At 43.2% G+C, this 19,582-nt stretch overlaps 1 protein-coding gene across 1 annotated transcript in view; it reads left to right on the top strand.

The window, feature by feature from the left end:
- Positions 1–311: 311 nt before the first annotated feature.
- Positions 312–19,582, top strand: part of LOC128902326 (ubiquitin-conjugating enzyme E2 R2) — a 69,279-nt gene continuing 50,008 nt past the window's right edge. Inside the window, exon 1 of the mRNA XM_054185115.1 lies at positions 312–527. Coding sequence (XP_054041090.1) covers positions 351–527 — 177 coding nt within the window. The 5' untranslated portion in view covers positions 312–350. The remainder of the gene's footprint in view (positions 528–19,582) is intronic.

Below are 19,582 nucleotides of genomic sequence, written 5' to 3'. Positions count from 1 at the left end.
GCCGTGCCCCGGGCTTTTCTCCCGCGGCGCCCCGGGGTTAGCGGGGAAGGGGGTGTTTTGGGGCGGGGGAGCTCGCAAGCCCGGCGACGCTAGCGACCGCCCCCTCGGCGCGCGCGTGGCCGGGCCGCTGCTGCCCCTTTAAGGGCGCCGGTGGGGGCGTGGCGCGCGGCGGGGCGTGGCGCGGCGCGGCGCGCTGAGGTCAGCGGCGAGCGGGCGCCGTCACAAAAGGAAGTGGCGGCGGCGGCGGCGGCCGTCAGCGTGGGGAGGGGCGGGGGCCCGCGGGGCAGCGCGGCGGCAGCGGCAGAGCGGGGCGGCGGCGGCGGCCGCGGGGGGGGGGCGTGGGCCGCGCCATGGCCCAGCAGCAGATGAGCAGCTCGCAGAAGGCGCTGATGCTGGAGCTGAAGTCGCTGCAGGAGGAGCCGGTGGAGGGCTTCCGCATCACCCTGGTCGACGAGTCCGACCTCTACAACTGGGAGGTGGCGATCTTCGGGCCCCCCAACACTCTCTACGAAGGGGGATACTTCAAGGTACGGGCCCGCCTCGCCGCCCCGGCGGGCCTCCCGCCGCCGGCGGGGCCTGCACCCCCCTCCCCTTCCCCTCCGCCCGCCATGGGCCTCTTTGTCGGGGTCGGAGGGGCCCGGGAGGGCGGCGGGAGGGGGTCGCGGGGGCGGGCGGGGAGGCCGGGCTGACCGGTGGCCCGGGGACAGGGCCGGGGCCTGCGGGACCTTCCCTCCCCTCTCCCTCTGGTGTGGGGAGCGGGGGCCGCGCCGCAGCCCGCCCCCTGATTTTCCCCTTCTAACCCCATGGCGGGGTGCGGGCTCTCACCTGCCGCTCCCCGGACTGCCCACCCGGCTCCGGTACATACGCCTGTATTTATTTCGAAGTAAGGGGGGCTTCCCAGCCTTCCCTCGATAGCTTCACTCGTCGCGCAGGAGCATCCTGTGTGGGATGACTAATTCCGGATAAAGGCACTGTTTTCCCCAAAACTTCATGGGTTTCAGGACTGTTTTTGATGATTTCCACCCTCCAGCCCCCTTCCCCCGTTTCCCTTGTCTTCTTCTCCAGACTTTTAAGAGGGCGGCCTTCAAAGCGCTACCGCAACACTTTATTGGTGAAGGTAGATAAATGCTTTCAATTCCTCTCTCAGCCTTCCTGTTAATACAAAAAACTTTTGTGGTTGTTATTTCCCTTCTTGTAAATGCAGTGAGTGAGAAATCTGGCACCGCCGTCCCAGAAAGGAACAGACTTGAATTCTCAAAACAACTGGAGGAGGAGGAATTGCACGTTTTTCTTAAGCAATTAAGAAGCCCCTGGTGCCTGCAGAAGATGTGTTGTATTGGGCATACCCCTTTGCACTTGATGTCCGCTTGGTCTCTGGCAAAATATTGTCCCCTTCAGCTCGCTTCTCCCAGGAGTTAACTGTTTAGTAGTGGCTCCTGCGTCTTCCATTTCATGCCCTTTGGCTTCTGTAAAACTGAAAAAAATTTTTGGATGGTCTGTTTGCTTGGCTAACGTGCATCTTCAGTGCCTCTTGGCCTCTCTGGGTCAAGGTTTAAGAGCTTTGTTCCACAAAACCAAAATAACCTGTAGCTTGGGGAATAATACATTTGAGTCACGTTCAGTTTGGCCTCATTGTTTTGAAGGAAGGGAAGGCTTTGGCACAAGACTTGCCTTTTGTAATGAGCTGGCTGGCTTACTCATGTAGGTGTGATAGGTATATTCTTAGACTCACCTCCATTATTACTTATTCAGGAAGTCACTCTGGTCTTGGGTTGGTAACTGGGTCATTTTTACATCCAAATGGTTTGACAACCTCTTCCTGCACTTACATTACTCATCCATTTTTTTCAAAGACATCAGAGTGGGTCAAAATAATTTTGTTTGGTTGGGGAACTCCCTGGACTGTATGTTTGTACTTGTTCCTGGAAAGAAGCTGAGGTAGCCTGTGAAATAATCTGGGGATTTGTGTTAACAAGGGTAGATTTAGGCAAGGTTGCCAGTTGCCTTACCTCAGTATTAGGAGTGTGATATCTCTTTTTGGTATTCGATGTCCTTGAGCTGTCATGCCTTTCTTCTAGATTCTTCTGACTGATGCTGTGGTACTTATTTTGCGAGTGGGAGACTAAGCTCTCATCATGCTTTCACCTGCCCACAGCAGAGGGATTCCCTTCAAGCAGCATGGCTGGAGTCTATCGTATGTTGTTTCTGTCTCATCTTTCCTCCATGAGGAGCAGTGCATGGTGGTTTTTTGTTTCGGTAGTGTTTGATTTTTGGTTATGCATCCTAAATTCTCAGCCACTGGAAGAAGCGGTCTTAGAACCTCATTCTGTCCCTGGGGAGGAGTTCTGTTGTCCTGAGGAGTGATGTTCTTGGCTTTCTTTGTATTGGGCCTTCAGGCAAACTTTAGATGTGTTAGACTTGGCTTACTGAATCATTTAGAGATAAGATTAATGCCCTAAACTTTGTTTGGTGGGATGACTTCTGTGATATATTCATAGGATGTGCCAGGTGAGCACTAGTTAATATCAGAATCTGATTTATTTTTCAGACTTCTTGGCTTGATGAAATATCTAGCTTCATCTTGTTTTGCCTTTTTAGTTTCCTAAGATGAGGTAAGCAGGATTTAGAAATATGCTATTATAGGATGTAACTTTTTTCAACTTTGTGGTGATGAGAGTATGGGAATTTTCTTCCTCTTGAGGTGTGGTTTGAGGGTAGGAACTGGAGGGGAAAGCGTAAAGGCTTCTAGTTAAACTCAGGTATAAACATTTTGAGGAAAACCTGTGTTTAGTGTGACCTTAATAAAGAAAGTGTTGATGATGGTTGATTGGGAATACAAATGCCTGATTTGTGCTCTTGGAGCTGGTAACATCAGCTTTTGGCACCTTGTTTATTCTTGGAGAAATACGACCTTTCTCTCTGGGCTGTTGAACTAGCTGAATAAACTGAAATGAGGCAAGTGCTCTCTTTGCACCTCCTTGACAGGACCTACTGCTGTTAAAAGCTGGTTCAACATTTCAACAGATTCTGGTTTCAGTTGCTAATCCTGTAACTCTAGCACTTGATAAATCTGAGCAGAAAACATGTCCCCCTGAATGTTTGTTTAAATGGTAGGTTGTCAATACCTTGGTGCTGAATGTAATAAAAAAAAATTCAAGGGCAGCATCTCAGCGTATTTTATCAACTAATGTAGTGTGCTTGGATCTCCTGCAGTACTTTGTCGTTTAGGACCTCCCAGGTAGATGGAAGAGGCGGCAGCCTTCAGAAGCAACCGCTGTGTGAAGAGTGGCTTGTATCAGCGAGGGGTAGGAGCAGTCCTGGACCACAAGCCTGCCCTATGCAGTCACCTAAAGGTGTGCTTCTGCAGTGGAGGTTGTCACGAGTCCAGGTGTTGCTGCATGGCTCTCCTCATCCCTGTCAGTCTTTGTCTTACCTGGTGACTTTATGTAGCTATTCATTGTGACTGGGAATAATGTTTTGGGCAACCCTTTCCTTAAATTTCAGATTGCCACTCTCAAGGAAGGAGTTGAGCTATTCTGTGCACTGGTTACCTCTCATTCCTTGCTGGCAAGGCAAAAGTAGCTCAGGGTCAGTGATGTTAAGTCCTCCAGAGAGGCCTGGTGATAAGAGCAAATGCCGATCCCTCAGCTGCTGTCAGCAAGAAATTGCTAGTTTGACTAAAGTTTCTGGCAGAATCAGTTGTGTTGGGCTACAGGTATTCGATTGCAAAAGGTGAACTTGATTTTTGGTCCCTGGCTCATTCAGAGTTTGTTTAAGGGTGAAAGGTGGGTAGACCTTGTGTGCCTGAGATGTTGATTTGCTCACAGCTGATTTGGTTATTGTGGTTTTTTTGAATGTCAGAAGATTTTTCTCAGAATGAAATGCTTCCTGTCCAGGTCATAGATAGTGCCAGTTGCTTCTTTCTTAGGTCAGCTGGGAAAGACATAGGGTGGTGAGACAGATCTTTAGAGCAGACTCCAGTGGGCCATGTAGTAGTTCTGAATCGCTCTGGAAACGATGGGAAGGTGTCGGGGGTTTTTTTCTGGTTTTGCAGGCAGTGCCTGAGCAGCAGAGAACCAGGTTGTGCTGTAGTCTGCAGAACTACGTGTGAGCAGTTCATCAATGCCACCTTTATGCCATAGGCATCTTCCATTCAGCTGTGAGGGTTCTTTGCTACATGGCAGGAGAACTTCACCTTTAATTTTGGCAGCTGGCACTTAAATGGGGACCACCACAACAAAGGGTATTAAGCTTTAATCTGGTGATGATGGGTCCTAGTTGGGATAGATTTCAGTGTCTGGGGGTTGTGCATGGTGAAACTTGGACCATTTCAGTTGACCATTGATCAGTCTGTCTGTCTGCCTTGAAATCTGGTGTCTTACTGTGACGCTTCAGGCTTCAGAGACTGGAGGCTGATAAATCTCTGCCCATGCTCAGATCAAGCGATGTTTTCAGGATACTTGCAGAACTATTAGAAGGTGCTTCTTGATGGCTTGCTCAAAGCTCTGCGTGTTGGTGCAGTTGCACCTCAGTGTCACAGCTTTTGATTGCTTTTAAAAAAGGAAATTCTTGTTTTTATAGTTGAATGGTATTCTTGTGCTGGGAGCCAGCCTTTCAGGGAAGGTGCAAGTGAGAAATTATACAAATAGAAACTTCATTATTAAACACATAGCATTGCCCAGAAGCACAGTTTGACCAAGTTTGCTATGTCAAGAAGCATGTTTAATGTAGAGCAAGAGTCAGTCTTAAAAGCTCCTTCAGAGGTGATTTAGGCTGGGTAGATGAAAATGAATACACCTAACATGAAAGGAAACAAGAAAAATTAACTGCATTGTTAGAGTAGCTTTTTGATAGTTCTTAAGGCAATTTATTTCACAAGGTATTTTTGCTACTTGAAGGAGCAAGTCTTGGCACATAAGTTGGAGGGGAGAAAATACCCCAAGCATTATGTTTAGTTTTCTCAAGTAATTTGGGGGCTAAATACTTGTCAAGGCATTGTTTTCCTTGCTTTTTGTAACTCATTAACCATGTGCTGTTTAGAGTTCTGTATTGTTGGATTTCATCTTCTTCCAAGTGATTTGTTTTGATTTCAAAGCAATTTGCAGTGTGTGGGAATAATTTTTTTTTTCGGACCAAGAAATCAATGTGGAACTTACTTATGGATAACTGATGGCAAGAATGAGCACCATGTTTAAAAGTTTGGTAAAAGAGGCTACTCACAAGAAAGCTTAAAATTCAGCAAATAGAAGTTTCTTAAGCACTAGTATTATGTAACTGGTAGAACATTTAACTCCACAAAAATATTCCTTGGTGCCAAGGGAAAAATATGTGGTACTCTCAGCACAAAAGCTGCCTTCTGCAGGCCTCTGCCTTGCAAGGTGCTACAGAGTTTCTCTCTCCATGTACTTAATCCTCTATTTTTGTTGCCTTTAGGTATCAGTGATGCTAATAAGCACAGGTTTGATGCAACAAAAGGATACGGAACTGCGGGTGAATAGAGCCTGGAGTTGCTTGCTTTGGGTCTGAGGAGCTCCTGTTCAGAGCAGGCCATCTCCAAAGCAGAAGAGACACCAAGCTGTCTGCAGGCAGGGAGGCAAGAAACTTTTCCTGATGCTGGTCCACTGATCATAAGCACAATTAAGATCTCTAGCGCTCGGGCCTGAGGAATACCTTGTTGACCCTCACTCTGCTGTTGCGTATAGTTTTTTGTATGTCTACCTCTGTGAGCCCCACAGAACCCCCTAGACAACTCACCCAGCCTTGTCCTGGTTTGGACAGTTGCCTGTCCTCAGGAGGCAGTGGGCAAGGTAGTGATGGTAGCCAGGTCCCCGTCCTTTCCCTAGGGCTGTTCTGATCCAGGTAGGGTTATTGCGTATGCTAAGATAGTGATTTCTAGTTCTGATACTGCCTGGAAATAGAAGAGTATGTGCAATTAGGTCCTGTTGCATGGCAAGAAGAGAGCTGTAGCACAATCCACCTCTGCCATTAGAATAAAAATGGAAAGCTTTCCATTTGGAAAGATTGAGCACTGTTGGTTTGTGTAATTTTTTCCATTGTTTGTCTCTATTTCCATGAGTTCGCACAGAATGATCCTGGAATAAGGTAAAATACAACACAAAGGTTTTTTTAATAACTAAAAGCATGTAGATAGCTTTAGATCTAGTTCATATTATAGGAATTAGTGGAAGTTTTTGACTCTATAGTGTTAGAGGGGTGTTCTTTTTAATTTTTTTGTTCACCTGGTAAAAACTTGAATCATTTTTCGTTCACCTGGTATCCATCATTGCAGCGATCTTATGTCAGTGTCTGAGTGTGGGACCACATCAGTAACTTCTCAAGAGCTCAGACATGTTTTACCTCACTGTTTATGAAGTCACACTTACTGCCTGCTATTTTACATACTAATCTATTAACACTGTGTGTCTTCCCTTCAGTAGCACTTTAGGGCTACTGCAGGATACTCACTTGGCATCTTAGAGGGAAAGAAATCCCAGAAAAATAACTGCTTGCAGAACCTTAACTCTGATCTTTGACATGCAGTTTGGCTGTGTAGTTTATGGCCATCATGAGGTATTCTTGGTGAGGAATAGTATGGACTAAATGGTGGAGATCTTATGTTGAAAGTGTAACTGTGTTGAAGTTGGAAATGCAGCAGAGTTACAGATGGGCTGCAGTGCGGATGAACTAGAGGTTATGTGACTCATAACATAGCAGGCCCTCTTATAATTTGGGCTGCGCATGATCAGATGTGTGCATACACATATGCACGTGCACAAAATTAACTTGCTATTTCCAGAGTGCTGCTTCATTTTTAAAACCTTAGTGTTTTATCCAGCATTAAGAGTTAGAGGAATTGCAGTTAATCTTGCTAAGCTTTTGTGTTAGTGACTTACTGAGAATGTCTCATCCCACCAGGCCAGTTTAATAGTAATAACTTTGGCATTCAGTACCCTTGCCTGAAGTACTAGTAGCCAAGATGAGCCAAACTGGTTGATTACTGATCTCCACATCTTCTGAAATATTTAATGTACATAAGTAATTGCCCAAAGTGGCATACAAATAGGAGAATAGTGACAAAGCTGCTGAATTGGGGTACATGTAGGATATTTTGGAATCTTGCTTGACTTTAAGAAATGTGAGCTTAAGACTTCCTGGAAGTTGGGGTTTTTTATTGAGGCTGTCACCTGGAGAACAAGGGGGACAAAGGGGCTGTCTTAAGGGGGTGACACTTTTGGACATGATAGTGTTTGTGATTAACAAAGAGAAGGCTGCGTGGCAGGCAGGCTGTGTCTTACTCTTTAAGGTTTTAGTATTAAAAGCATGACATGATGTGTTCCCATTGGTATGTTTTTCTGTCTTAAAATTATACAAGTAATCTAGAAATTCAGGTAGAAGGCTTTTGCTTGGGAGATGAAACTTAAATTGATAACAGTAGGGACACGTTTGCAATAGCTATGTGATTCTCCCCCAAGTTAAGATATGTATCCTAGTTAAATTATTTCAAACATAATGTTTTAATGTTCATTGTAGGAAAATATTTGGAGGGGTTAAGAAGCAAAAACCCTTTAACAGTGTAAGGGCCAGTGTTTAGCCAGTTGTGCCACTTGAGTCAGTTCTTGTGTGACAGGCACTTGTCCATTCTGCAAAAGTTCTTGGTTTTAAATTAATCCTTAGACATCTCTGCAGCTAGAAACCTTTTGCTGTCAGACCTATGCAAAGGCTGGAATAATATTCTCTTTTGCAGCACCCTCTTTGGCCTTATCAAAACAAAACCCATGCAATGGAGTAGCTTTGATTTAAATAAATTCTGTGAAGACACATTTGTTCTTGCATAAAGTCTGCTTGTATAAGCCTCTAATTCATGGATGTAAGCCACACTGGTGTGCAAGTGTTTGCTTATCTTGGCTAGAATAACTATCTCTGAAAGCATTCACCTTTATTAAAAGAATGGGCTTCTTATAATGTATTGAAGAAAACTGAATTTCATCTCAGTGCTCCTGGTTACTTCTCTTGCAGAATAGTAACTGTACCCAGACTTTGTAGCTGAATGCCTTTCAGTGGTACATTTAGTAGTATAACTTGAGTCTAATGTCTCTGTACCTTTTAAGTGTCTTGTAGCTATTATCTAAGTCCCTTCTAATTTGTCACTCGTGGTAACAGAATGCCATATCCAAATGTTTCAGGTGGAGGTGCATGCCACTTTTCAGTTAAGGTGGAAAGAAAGCCTTGTCTGTTCTTAATAATATTGCCACTTCAGTGGGATCTCTGCCGAACCTCTTTTTTTTTTTTTTTTGATGATGGTGGCCGTTGCTAAAAAAGCCAAGAGCTCCACTCTTGTTGAAAACTTAGTGTTCAAATTCAGTGGCTGATGATAGCATTTCTTCTCCTGTATAATTCTGTAAGTGTCAAGGGGCTGTTTCTTGAGACAACCGTAGTCATGTTTAAACAATTCTCTACAGAGGACCTGTTGTCACTTCTTTTTTGGAAGATCAGTGAACTTCTAAATGAAACTAGTCATTTTATATTGCTGTACGATCTTCATTGGAGCATGTAAAAATGAAAGTTTTGAGACTAACATATGGAATGATTTCCATTTCTCAGTGTCTGCCAGAATCCTGAAGGCTTATGTGCATCAAAATTTGACTGATGCTTTCTTATGCTTTCTGTGAAATTTAACTGATTATTTATTTTTTTTCCCCCTCTGCTGGTAGCAGTCTTTCATTTGTGTAGAAGCAGCTTGGCTGCCTCTGGCCTGAAATACAGAAATAGTGGTACTACTGTGAGAAGGTGGATAGATGGGGTAGACTGTGAATCTTTGGGCTCTTACATTTTGGAACTGGTTGGATTATTTTTGAAAATTTGTTAATACTGAAGTTTGTTCTGACCCTTGGATGATTATGGGCAGACCCATCAGGAGCTAAAAACCATCTTTGGGAAGGTCACTGTGGAATGTCACTCTGTTGGAGATCTATTTTAAATGGCAGTAATAGCACAGTTCATGGTCTTGAACCCATATCCATGGCTACTCTCCAGTTAGAAAGGGACTGTAGTTGTATTGGCTGCTGCTAAGGAGAGATGGTCTGAGAAGGCTGCTGGTCTTGGCCACTTCTGGATGTTACGGAATAAGTCTGGCTTCCAGTGCTATTAGAGGTGGCACTTGAATTTCACTGATTTGAAGTAGCCTCCTTGATGTTCAACTTGAACAAATTGTCATTAATTTTTGTCGAAGTTGTAGGCTGATCCCATTCTTACTGTGCAATTATTTAATTGTTCACTTTGGTTCATGTCTCTGGTGTGTGTGATATGCTTATGTTTGGGCTCTTTAACCAGGGACTGTATTCTGCCTGCAAGGGACAATTAAGTAACATGCTGTCAATCAACAAAAGCTGTGAAGAGCTGTGCTGCTTAATGGTAATGTCTATGGAGACCACAGGTAGGCTGGCTGCTGTAGGTATGTGCTGCCTACCTTAGCAAGGTAGAGCTGCCTGCTGGGAGTTGTAGGCATGTTGTTAAGTGGTGGATGAGGTCAGGTTGGGGTAAGGGTTGTGAGTAACCATCCCAAAACATGTCATTGCCTGTTCCCAGGCTTCATGGGGGTGCAATGAAATGTCACATGGGGTTATCTTTGGCAATCTGCAGCACATGCACCATACTTGTGATCTTGCCTGCTGTCCAGGTGGCTAATGCCACATACTGTGGGGTCAGCTCTGCAATGGCAGAGGCGTGGAGGCTCTATTGTGCTTGACCACAAAAGACCTTTCATTATGATGCTACCAGATGTCTTCATTTGTTTTGGGATCTCTGGTAATCCAAGCCCATCTCAAGTGTCTCTCTTTTCCTATACTGAACTGACGGTACTTTGGGGCATGACTGAGGGCTGACATCAGGTCACTACGTTTGACCTGATTAGAGCTCCTGGTGTCTCAGCCTTGTTCTGTTTCATCTTCCCCCCTGCAGCTATCAGCTTTGAGCGTGTGGATGACTTTTACCTATTTCCAAGAGAGCAGTGAATTATTTTTGACCTGCCTGCTCCTAACCAATGCTTCTAAAATGCCTAGTTTCTGCTATTAAAACAAAAGTAAGCATGCTGGTGATTGCTAGGGAGAGCCTGTTAGTTGTACTTCAGCAAATCTAGCAAAGCTCTGGGTGGAGTTTAGTGGATAGAAACTCCTGAGGTGTTGGAAGGCTGCATCAGTTCTGTATTTCTAACTCTTGTATGCACCAATTTGTTTGTGATCTCTTAGCTGTTCTGTTCAGCATGTATTAGTTCATAGCAGGGAGTATAAGTTTTGGGGTTTTTCTTCCCTCCTCTTGTTAAGTATAGAGCAGTGACTTCTGTACTCTAGAAAGAAGAATAGATACAGTATGTTTCCTGGAACAAACCCTTTATTAATAGTGGGGTTTTCTTGCATTGTTGTAGTCTAATCGCTATTCTAAATATTTTTGTCAAAAAAATTACTATGAAGGTGGTGTTATGGCAGAAGATGATGATGATGACACTGGAGAGGAGAGTCCCCTATGCCTGGAAGGGACTTCAGTCTTGTTAGACTATTATGCAATACATAACTTGTGCAGCTGTAGTTATGCAGAAAAACTAAGGATGACAAAATTTAGGCTGAGCCTAAAGCCTACTATTAATGCTTGGGTATTGTGTTGAATTTGGATCTTAATTTGCAGATTAATAGCTAGATGATGCAACTTGAAATAAGAGGGTTGTGTGAAATCAGCTTCTTCCTTCCCAGAAAGGTCTGAGTCTGTTGCTAGTTGCTCATATGGCCAAACAAATACTGTCTTCTGCTAGGTAGCGGCCAGCAAAGCTTTCTTCGATACATGTTTAGTTGAGCTTTGTTTGGTAAATCCATCAAATATCGTTTTGTCACACTTACTCTGAATGTGAATTGCTATGATCTGATGTTAGACTGGGTGAAAGGGATGCACAATCCAGAATTCATCATCTGTTAGGTCCTTTGTGTGGGTGAAGCATGGCACTTGTCGAGAATAGTCTGCGGATGCTACACAAACGGGATGAAAGAGCCAGTGTAATGCATTGTTCTAGATCTGCTGGTGAATGTAAGAGGTGCTCATCTGAAGGACACAGGGCTAGGATTGGAAGAGTCATGTAGAAATATGGGAGCTTTGTACAGCTTTGATAGAAGGTAAGGTAAGGCCAAAATGTGCTTTGACAACACTAAGAGGCTGTGTAATTTAGTAAACAGGATGGGGACTAAAAGTCTTATCTGTAATGGGTCCGTATTCATGATCCTGGATAAATTAACATTTTTACATAAAATGAGTCTGTCTTATAATAGCATAGTTGACTAAATCTGTAGGTAGAAAGCATTTTGCTTTTTATAAATAGCACATGGGAAAGCTTTCTTCCAAAACAAATTCAACTTGTATGTTTACAAGTACAGTACTTAAATTTGGAATAGCTGAAGAAATTGTCAAGTGAATAGCTTTAAGGCTGCTTAAGCACAAAAGCAGAGAGATTTTTGGAATAAGGACTTCTGCTTTTTCCTGGTTTTTAAAAATAAAAACCTGAGCAGTTTCCTGAAGTGCCCCAGCACAGATCCTGATGTACTGGCAAGTCACACTCCTCTGCACAGACTTTGTCCGTGAGGCAGCTGCAGCAATTCTCTATGAGCAAAAAATAAAGCTGGGGTTGTGTAACTTAACCTGGGGGAGGAGGGGGACATTCCTGGTGTTGGAGAGAAAGCCATCAAGTCAGGGCCTGGGTATGTAGGCTTGCTGGGGGAGAGGTATGCTATGCAGGCTTCACAAATAATTCTCAGAAAGAGTGCATCAGGGAGAATCTGGGTAAACTTCTCGTTGGAGGAGGCAAAGCCATGCCTTGGCCACCTCATCATTTGAAATGTCAGAGGGATCTGCACTGATTTCAGAGCTACCCAAGTTATTTACCCCCCCACCCCTGGGATTTCTTTCTTGTACTGTCTTAGTTGTTGTAGCTCCTGTGCTCTTTTACTATAGCCACCCCAGGTCTTCGCTCCTGTGCTTTGAAGAGTATGTTCAAAATAAAGGCTCTCAGCGTAGCGAAACTGGCATGTGGGATTTGATGTCAAGTGTGGAAGTGTGAAATGGCTTGTAGCCCCATGGCACGGCTGGCGAAACAGCCTGGTGTGGTGCTTCGTGGAGCTGGTGCGTTCACGGGGCAAGATCTGGTTCCAGTAAGTTAAGATGAGGTTTAGAGTGTATTACTGACATGCCTCCGAGTTCTGTTGTGCTTGTCACCCAATGTGCAATTACCCAGGCTATGCCACAACACTGAGCTTAAAACACATGGGCAGAAAGCCAAATTCTACACTTAGCAAGCACTTTAAATAGAAAACTATAGCACAACTGACCTGCAGGTACCTTTCCTTGTATAAGGAAAGTGGATGTTTCTAACTGCCGGAGGCTTCTTTGCTTTAATTATAAATGCATTGATAAATGCCGTTGTATAATACTTATTCGCTAAAATAATGTTTGGTCACACCTTAATGTGATTGCCATTTTGAGTTTGAGTTTCAGGCACAATATAAAGTCTTCTCCTGCTCTAATTATGTTAACCTTGTATTAATAGATGTGGCGAAGGGAATACTCAGGGCTTTCTCCAATGACGCTGTGTCAACCATGGCAAGCCACCAAAGCTCGCAGTACTAAACTGTTGAGATCACTTTATAGTGTTTAAGTGTGTCTGCATTGCAGCAGTGGCACATTTGACCTGTCTCAAGCGCAGCAGTGGTCTGGTAGCGACAGCATGATATTTAACACCGGTTGTGAATTGACCCAGCTTACAAGTTGGTTTTGCAGCCCATGCTTAATCCCACGTTGCCATGGTTAGACCGCTACCAGTATCCACACTAACAGATGCAAAGCCAGTACAATTGCAGCTGTAAATCTGTAAGTCACAGCAGCGAAGGCCATGAAGATGCTGGTACGGTGCAAAGACACTAGTAGCTTTGGTGGTAAAACTCAAACAAACCTGGCTTAACTGTTTCTTTTGGCTTATCCCATGTTTTCTAAGATGTAAATTCTGATCAAAGCTGTTGTTGTGATGCCTTCTTTTTTGGGTCTAACACAGATGGATTAGGGGAAGGGTAGTGCTACGCAGGGTCTTATTTCCCTACTTTTACTGTTGTGAAACTCCTAGAAACTGTGTTATATCTTCTGAGGGCTTAGCTGCTTGCAGAGCTCAGCTGAATTGGCCACCAGGTTTTGTGGCTGCCATGGCGAGTCTGACAGCTTAAACTTCACTTAGTTAAAACATACATATAGCTGTGGGGATTATCCACTTACTAATTTCTTTGTGGAAGTTCTGTGATTATTTTTTTAAAAAAAGACACCTATATGGGCATGCATTTCAAGGCCTAGCTCAGTTTGAGTATTATAAGAAAAATTGAGTCACTCTCTTCTTCTCTTGGTAACAGAAAACAAAACAGAAGGAGACTTCCATGAGTTATTGAAAGTGACAGCATAGGTGTGCATAAACCTGGTTTGGATGTGTACCTCTGATCGCATCTTCCCCTTCATCGCCTCAGTACCTTGGAATTTATCTATCAGACTTCTTCCAGCTTTACAGGAAGCCACTTCTGGGGGTATAATTAAAAGAAATCTGTTCCTATGAAAGGAAATTGAGATTCTCAGGACAGAAGATCTCAAAGGATACTGAAAGTTTTTTAAAACAAGAAAAAAAAATTTCAAAAATTACTGTTTCTGGCAGCTGATTTCTTAGAAGTCATGGTGAAGGAAGGGAAGCCCAAGATAGATGAGCTGGGGTGCTGGTGTTGATGAAGTGGTTGTCTTAGCAACTGCAGTCACTTAAATATCTCTAGGAAAATAGCTAGCAAATGTTAAGATTGAGAAATGGCAGTGGGTTGGCAGGAGAACCAGGAGCAATGAGCACCTTGAGGTTTATACAGGGAATTGATTTGACCACAAAAGGAAGTTGCTGTTTTCAGTGGTGGGATTCTTGTGTGATACAACCGTGATGGTTTTTCTCTTGTCATGACAGTGTGTCTGACAAAGCAAGGACCTTGGGGAGAAACGCTGACCTCCCAAGGTACATTCATCCCCCAAAAAGTGTCTTATGAATGTGGGGTGAATTCCGATGCTGCTGGAGTGCTTCATTTTGCAGCCCCACTGTTTGATGTAGCCATACAAACACTGCAGCAAAGCCCGTGCAAGATAAATCCTATATGCAGTCAGATATGAGAATTGTATTCCATGTCAGAGCTAAATTGTGGAAGCTGCCGCTGTGTCAGGGGTTGGTTTAGGTCCTTGTAATGCTTATTGTAGTGAGAAATTGAGACATCTTACCATGTGTGTTTTGCTAATTGTGATTGCACATGCTGTTTTGTGGTTCTGTAGGTAAAAATGGTAAGTTTTAATCTTTTACTTTCCTTATGGAACACTTAATTCTCTTTCACGTTGGTACAAGAAAAAAAACAAATCCCAGAGAAAGCCTGACTGAATAAAACAAGCTGAGTTTGAGCCAATTGTTTCCTGCTGCCACAAGCATATTCCCAACTGCCAACTATGACAGGTATTTCTACAGGCACTGAATCTTAAGCAGAATACCAGGTGCTTGGAGAAGTTACAGAAGACTAGGTGTATTCTTTCTGCCTCTCATCTAATAGCTGGTTTCTGAGCTTCTGTTTGTGTAGTAACTCGTGAAAAGTCGTAGTGAAAGCCTTTGTTCAATTGGAAGTGGAAAACTCATAAGCTGCTACTTGTTGCAAAGGGCAGTAAGTGGTGAAAACTGGCGGTAGGATCAATTTCCTGTGACACTTTTTCCTATTTTTTTTCTAGGAAAAATCCTGCCCTACAGATACAGGAACAGTCACTGTATATATATTGATTTTTATTATTTTTACCTGCATGTTTAAAAGCTACTTGGCTTTACTAGTAGTGGTCAGGATACTAGTCAGATTTTATGTTTCTGTGATGAAGATCCAGTTTTGGATTATTTCATTCAAAGCTTTGATCATTTAACCAGCTATTTCTGCTTAGCTGCATTTTTGGCATAGGCAAAATCTCTCTAACTTTCTCTACTAGCAAGTAAGCCAGTGTTACAATTAATAGTTGATTGGACTTCTGAAGCATTGCCAAATTACAGGGAAGTTTTCCTTAGCAAGTGACATCAGCTTCTGCAGTACTGAAATATTAAAAGTTAAAAATTGCAGTCCCTGGTGTAATGCAGATACCGATGGTAGGGTTTTTTTTTATTTGTGAGTAGCTTTTACTGAAGGAGCAACGGCAAAACTAAAAAATACCTGGTTAGGTTTTTTTTCCCCCCTTTCTGGTTTATAAGCGTTTAACCTGTCCCACATCTCCCTCTGATGCTTCAAGTGTTCTTACACTGGAAGTGCTAATCTCAGATACAGGACTTCAGTCTTCTTAAGGCTTCTGAGACTTCGTCTGACACTGATGAACAGATTAAGGTTCACAGATCACCTCTGGGAGTAGAGTGGTACATTTTCCAAATACTTCTTACCATGGGCAAATAATATTTAATTAAAAAAAGCGAGGGAGTGTGAGCTGAAACCTGAAGTGCCTAATGTAAACTCTTTGAATGCTGTACTTATAGTGGACTGCTCTGCTGTTTGGATCAGCTATTTTTTTTTATCTGTCTACTTTCACTATTTTAACAGCTAAAAGTTCCAAAAAGGCCTGGTACAATCAAACCCACCCTCTTGTCAAAATGAAGCTTGATATAGGGAGCTTTATAAACTAGGCACATGAGTAGTCTGGGATTTCTGAAGAGAGCATATGGTAGCTGACACTTCAGCTGGAGATGACTTGGTAATTATAGCTCCTTTGTCTGAATTCCTCTGCTGTTTCATGGGGCTAATGGCGCATTAAGCTGCTCGTGTAGATGCAAGGAGGGCAGGCTTCTAAAAATATTTGGTTTCTGCACATCTTTAATGATTCTATCAGACTCGCACTGGGCTAAAAGCTTGGAGTCCAAGGTATGAGGTCAAAGTGGTTAAACCCTTCTAAAAGGAGTGAGTAGTTCTACCACTGGTGACAAAGCTTCTTTTGAATGGATCTTGGTTCTCTTGTTGATTTGTTTTAGGATGGGACAAGGCAAGCCTTGTTAGAGACCTTTGTTTTTTTCTCTAGCTTCAGGTAGTAGCTGGTTACTGAAATCAGCATGCAATTGCTTACTTAGGTGTTTCATTGTGATGGTCTGGGAGTTTCATTGTGATGATCTGGCTTTGAGGGTGAGTCACATCAGGTTCTGGGACTTAAATGTCTCAATTCTAGTTTAATGTGTTGCAAGCATTTGTGAATATAAATCAGCTAAAGTTTGGCCTGAGTTGATTTTATTCCAAGATAAATATAATATACAGTTGAACAAGCTCACTAGAGAAGCTTGAACCTGAGCAAGTGAAATCTAGTTTGATTTTGGTTTCTGTAGACTAACCCTTGGTGTGATTTAGCTAATAGTTGTTGGAACAATGGGCATGGTTTCCACTGCTCTACGCTAGGCAAAACAATCAGAAAGAACAATTTATCTATGATATAGTGGCTGACTCATGCCACAAGGCTCGGTATTCTTTTAATCCTTTTATAAACTGTTTTATCCTAGCTAATGTAATTGTGGATGTTCTTATTACCCATATAATGCCTAATCCCTTTTGAATTCTGCTAAACTGTTGGCCTTAATGTTGCTTAGCAATAATTAGCAAAATACAGGTGATTTGTGTATTGTTTAACTCTTGATCAAACCTTTGAAATTTTGTTTGTGCCGACTTGTTATGCTTTTATGTTGGTAGTACTTCCACGGCTGCATAGTGAATGGGAACTTGTTCAGAGGGATATGTAAATCAGCCTGATTGCCAGCCCTGAGCTTCGATCTTTTCTTAAGCTTCAAAGCTGTTGTGTTCCCACTTGACTTGGGAGGCTTTTAAGAGTGCTTGATAGTCTCCCTGCCAAAGTATGGAGTATTTTGTCAGAAGCTTCATGTTCACAAAGAAAACAAAGTTCACCTGTGTCCCTTTTTATGCCAGTTTGTGAGTTACATTGCTGGGTCCATTCTGCTGCTTTCAGTTTGACCATGCCCTTTTTACACATAGCTGTGTTAAAGGAGAAGTGGTAATTGGTGTTTAGACACTTTGGATGTCTGATAGGGAGGTTGTCTAGCTTTGCGAGGATACTGGAGAGGCCTTCACATTGTGATTTTGATTCCTCCTCCTTTTCTCAGATGCGTTTGTTCTAGGCAAGTTTGGTTGTTCAAGGTCAAAATTTTACTTAAAGTTAAGGAATAATACAGGCGTCTTAAATAATCCCTGCTATGCTTTTGTTGCAATATTTTTATCCCATATGATCCTGCCTTTTAACTCTTATCACAGTTTTAGAGCAATCTGTGGTTAAGTAGGGTAAAGAACTAAAATTGTGCAGAGATGCCTGAAGTATCAACAACTTCAGTACAGAAGAGTGATGTTAAGGGCCACCCCACTTATTTTAAGTGTCCATCTTTGTAGTGGGACTTGGAGGGGTTCTGCCATCTCTTGTCTGGGGACAACTGTGACCCCCCTCAGGGCTTTGGCTTGTGCAAGAAATTTAATATGTGGCTCTTGGCCAGAAGTACTGGTCAGCCTTGGCTTATTGCTTGGAGATGTGTTCGGTTCCCCCTTCATCTTGAAGGGTCTAAACCCATATCTTCTGGGTTTTTTGGGGGGGTTTTAGTTTTTGGGGGGGTAACATAGTTATCAGGCTGTGAGTTTATACTGGGGAATCCTTCCTTCCCCATGTTGGAACTTTTGCCTCCTGGGTTCTTGGCTGCATGGTGGGGTAGGGACAAAACTCTGCCAGCAGTGAGGGAACGTGCCTCTGTAGCCTAAGGTGCTCAGTTGGAAGGAGGGATTGCTCCTTTTTATCAGCACACTTTCCAGTGTGAAATATTTATAATCCTGACAGCTTTTTCCAAGCTCTATGCCCCGAGCAGTCAGCCTCCTTTTGTCTTCTGGCTTGGGCTTTTGCATTCCTGTCTGGGCAGTGGCCTGACGCCAAGGGGAAGGCTGGAGAGAGCTGTGCTTCATGCCCTTTGGGGTAGGGCATCCACCCAGAAGGTGGAGGATGCACGTTAAAGTGCCTTTGGGCCAAATGCCCCAGTGCCAGCTGACTGAATAAGGTGTCCCAATTTAGCTTTTTTTTTTTGAGGAAAATAGGACAATCATCTGAACAAAATGTGTGATAAAAGTGGTCGTGTACAGGATTTCAGGCTCTGAGTCAGCCTCATACAAATACTTGTGTGTAACCTTGAATTCAGTATTAAATTCCCGGAGTTCAGTGTTCAGGACATGTCAAGGCATTTCCTCACTTGTCGCTTCTGTTGGGCAGGGCACCAAGCACTACAGGGAAGGAACATACAGAGGATCCTGGGTTTAGACCTGGAGTTTCCCAGGGTGGGTCTGTAGGTCAGCACTGGCTCCTGAGGTGCGTTTTGTAAGCACCAGACCTCTCATGCTCACACATGTAATGCTTATCCTGTTCTAGCAGTGTCCAGAAAATCAAAGGATAAAGCTACTTGTAAGTACCTATTAATTAATCTCTTCCGGAGAGTGCAGGATCCCTTTTTTTTTCCTGTTTAAACATCTATTCTTATCTTTTTGGAGGACCCTTCTGTTACCTATGGGGTAAGGAGGTAGCCTCAACCAGTTCCTGTTCTGTGGTCAGTGCCTAGCCATGTATTTATGGGAGACAATCTTTCAGTGTAACAGCCAGATTACTTTAAAATCCATCCTTATAAACACTTTGTCATTGACTGACTTCTTTTTTTTTTGCGTATTCTTGGGTTTTTCCACTGAAATTTTCTCATTAGTTTGCTGTAGTCAGTTGTCTCTTGGATGAAGCTGTGATTTTTAAAGACATTATTTCACATTGGAAGCAACTTTAATGTCCTATGATAACATGTACAAGAATGTCAGATCAGTCAGTGTTTAATTTGCAAATTAAAAATCTTGCTGTTATGGCTTTTTGTGTTAAACTACTGAGCTGTAAGGGTAATGAACTAGTGGTGCAGACTTCCATGATCATTAATCTGATGTTGCACTAGCTGTGTTTAAAGCTAACTGTTCACAGTAAAAAGGCAAATGAGCTTAGATGTAATTAGATATGGTGCCTTCTGTGTTTATTTTGGAGATTAGAGCAGAAACATAAAAAACCCCATACAATATAGGCTGCAGCGTCCAGTGCAGAAGTGATTGTACAATGGATGCGAACTCTGCAGCACATGTGGCTTACTGCATGGTGTGGGTTACCCTGCTTTGGATTTGCTGAGAATATTTATTTATTTTTTTTCCCTGATGATAGGAAAATGACAGCATTTTAATCCTGATGGCTGCAGCCAGTTAAATGTCCCTACATGAAATACGAAATCTGGTGTCTGCAGACATAGTACCCTGAAAGGCTGGGCAACATTGCAGCAAACACGAAGGAGCTTGTGCTGCGTCTGTCATTGCTTAGATACTCCTGAGGTCACTTCCCCAGCATCTGATTCCTTGATTTTTCCCTCTGAGGAAGAGCAGGAGCATTAAGCCTGAAATGCTGTCCCGCTTGCAGTTAATATGGGCTGTAA

The sequence above is a fragment of the Rissa tridactyla genome, chromosome Z (genome assembly GCF_028500815.1).
Source record: "Rissa tridactyla isolate bRisTri1 chromosome Z, bRisTri1.patW.cur.20221130, whole genome shotgun sequence".
NCBI classification, from domain to species: domain Eukaryota; kingdom Metazoa; phylum Chordata; class Aves; order Charadriiformes; family Laridae; genus Rissa; species Rissa tridactyla.
Note: the sequence above shows the minus strand (reverse complement) of the source record. Positions and strands in the feature narration are given on the sequence as shown.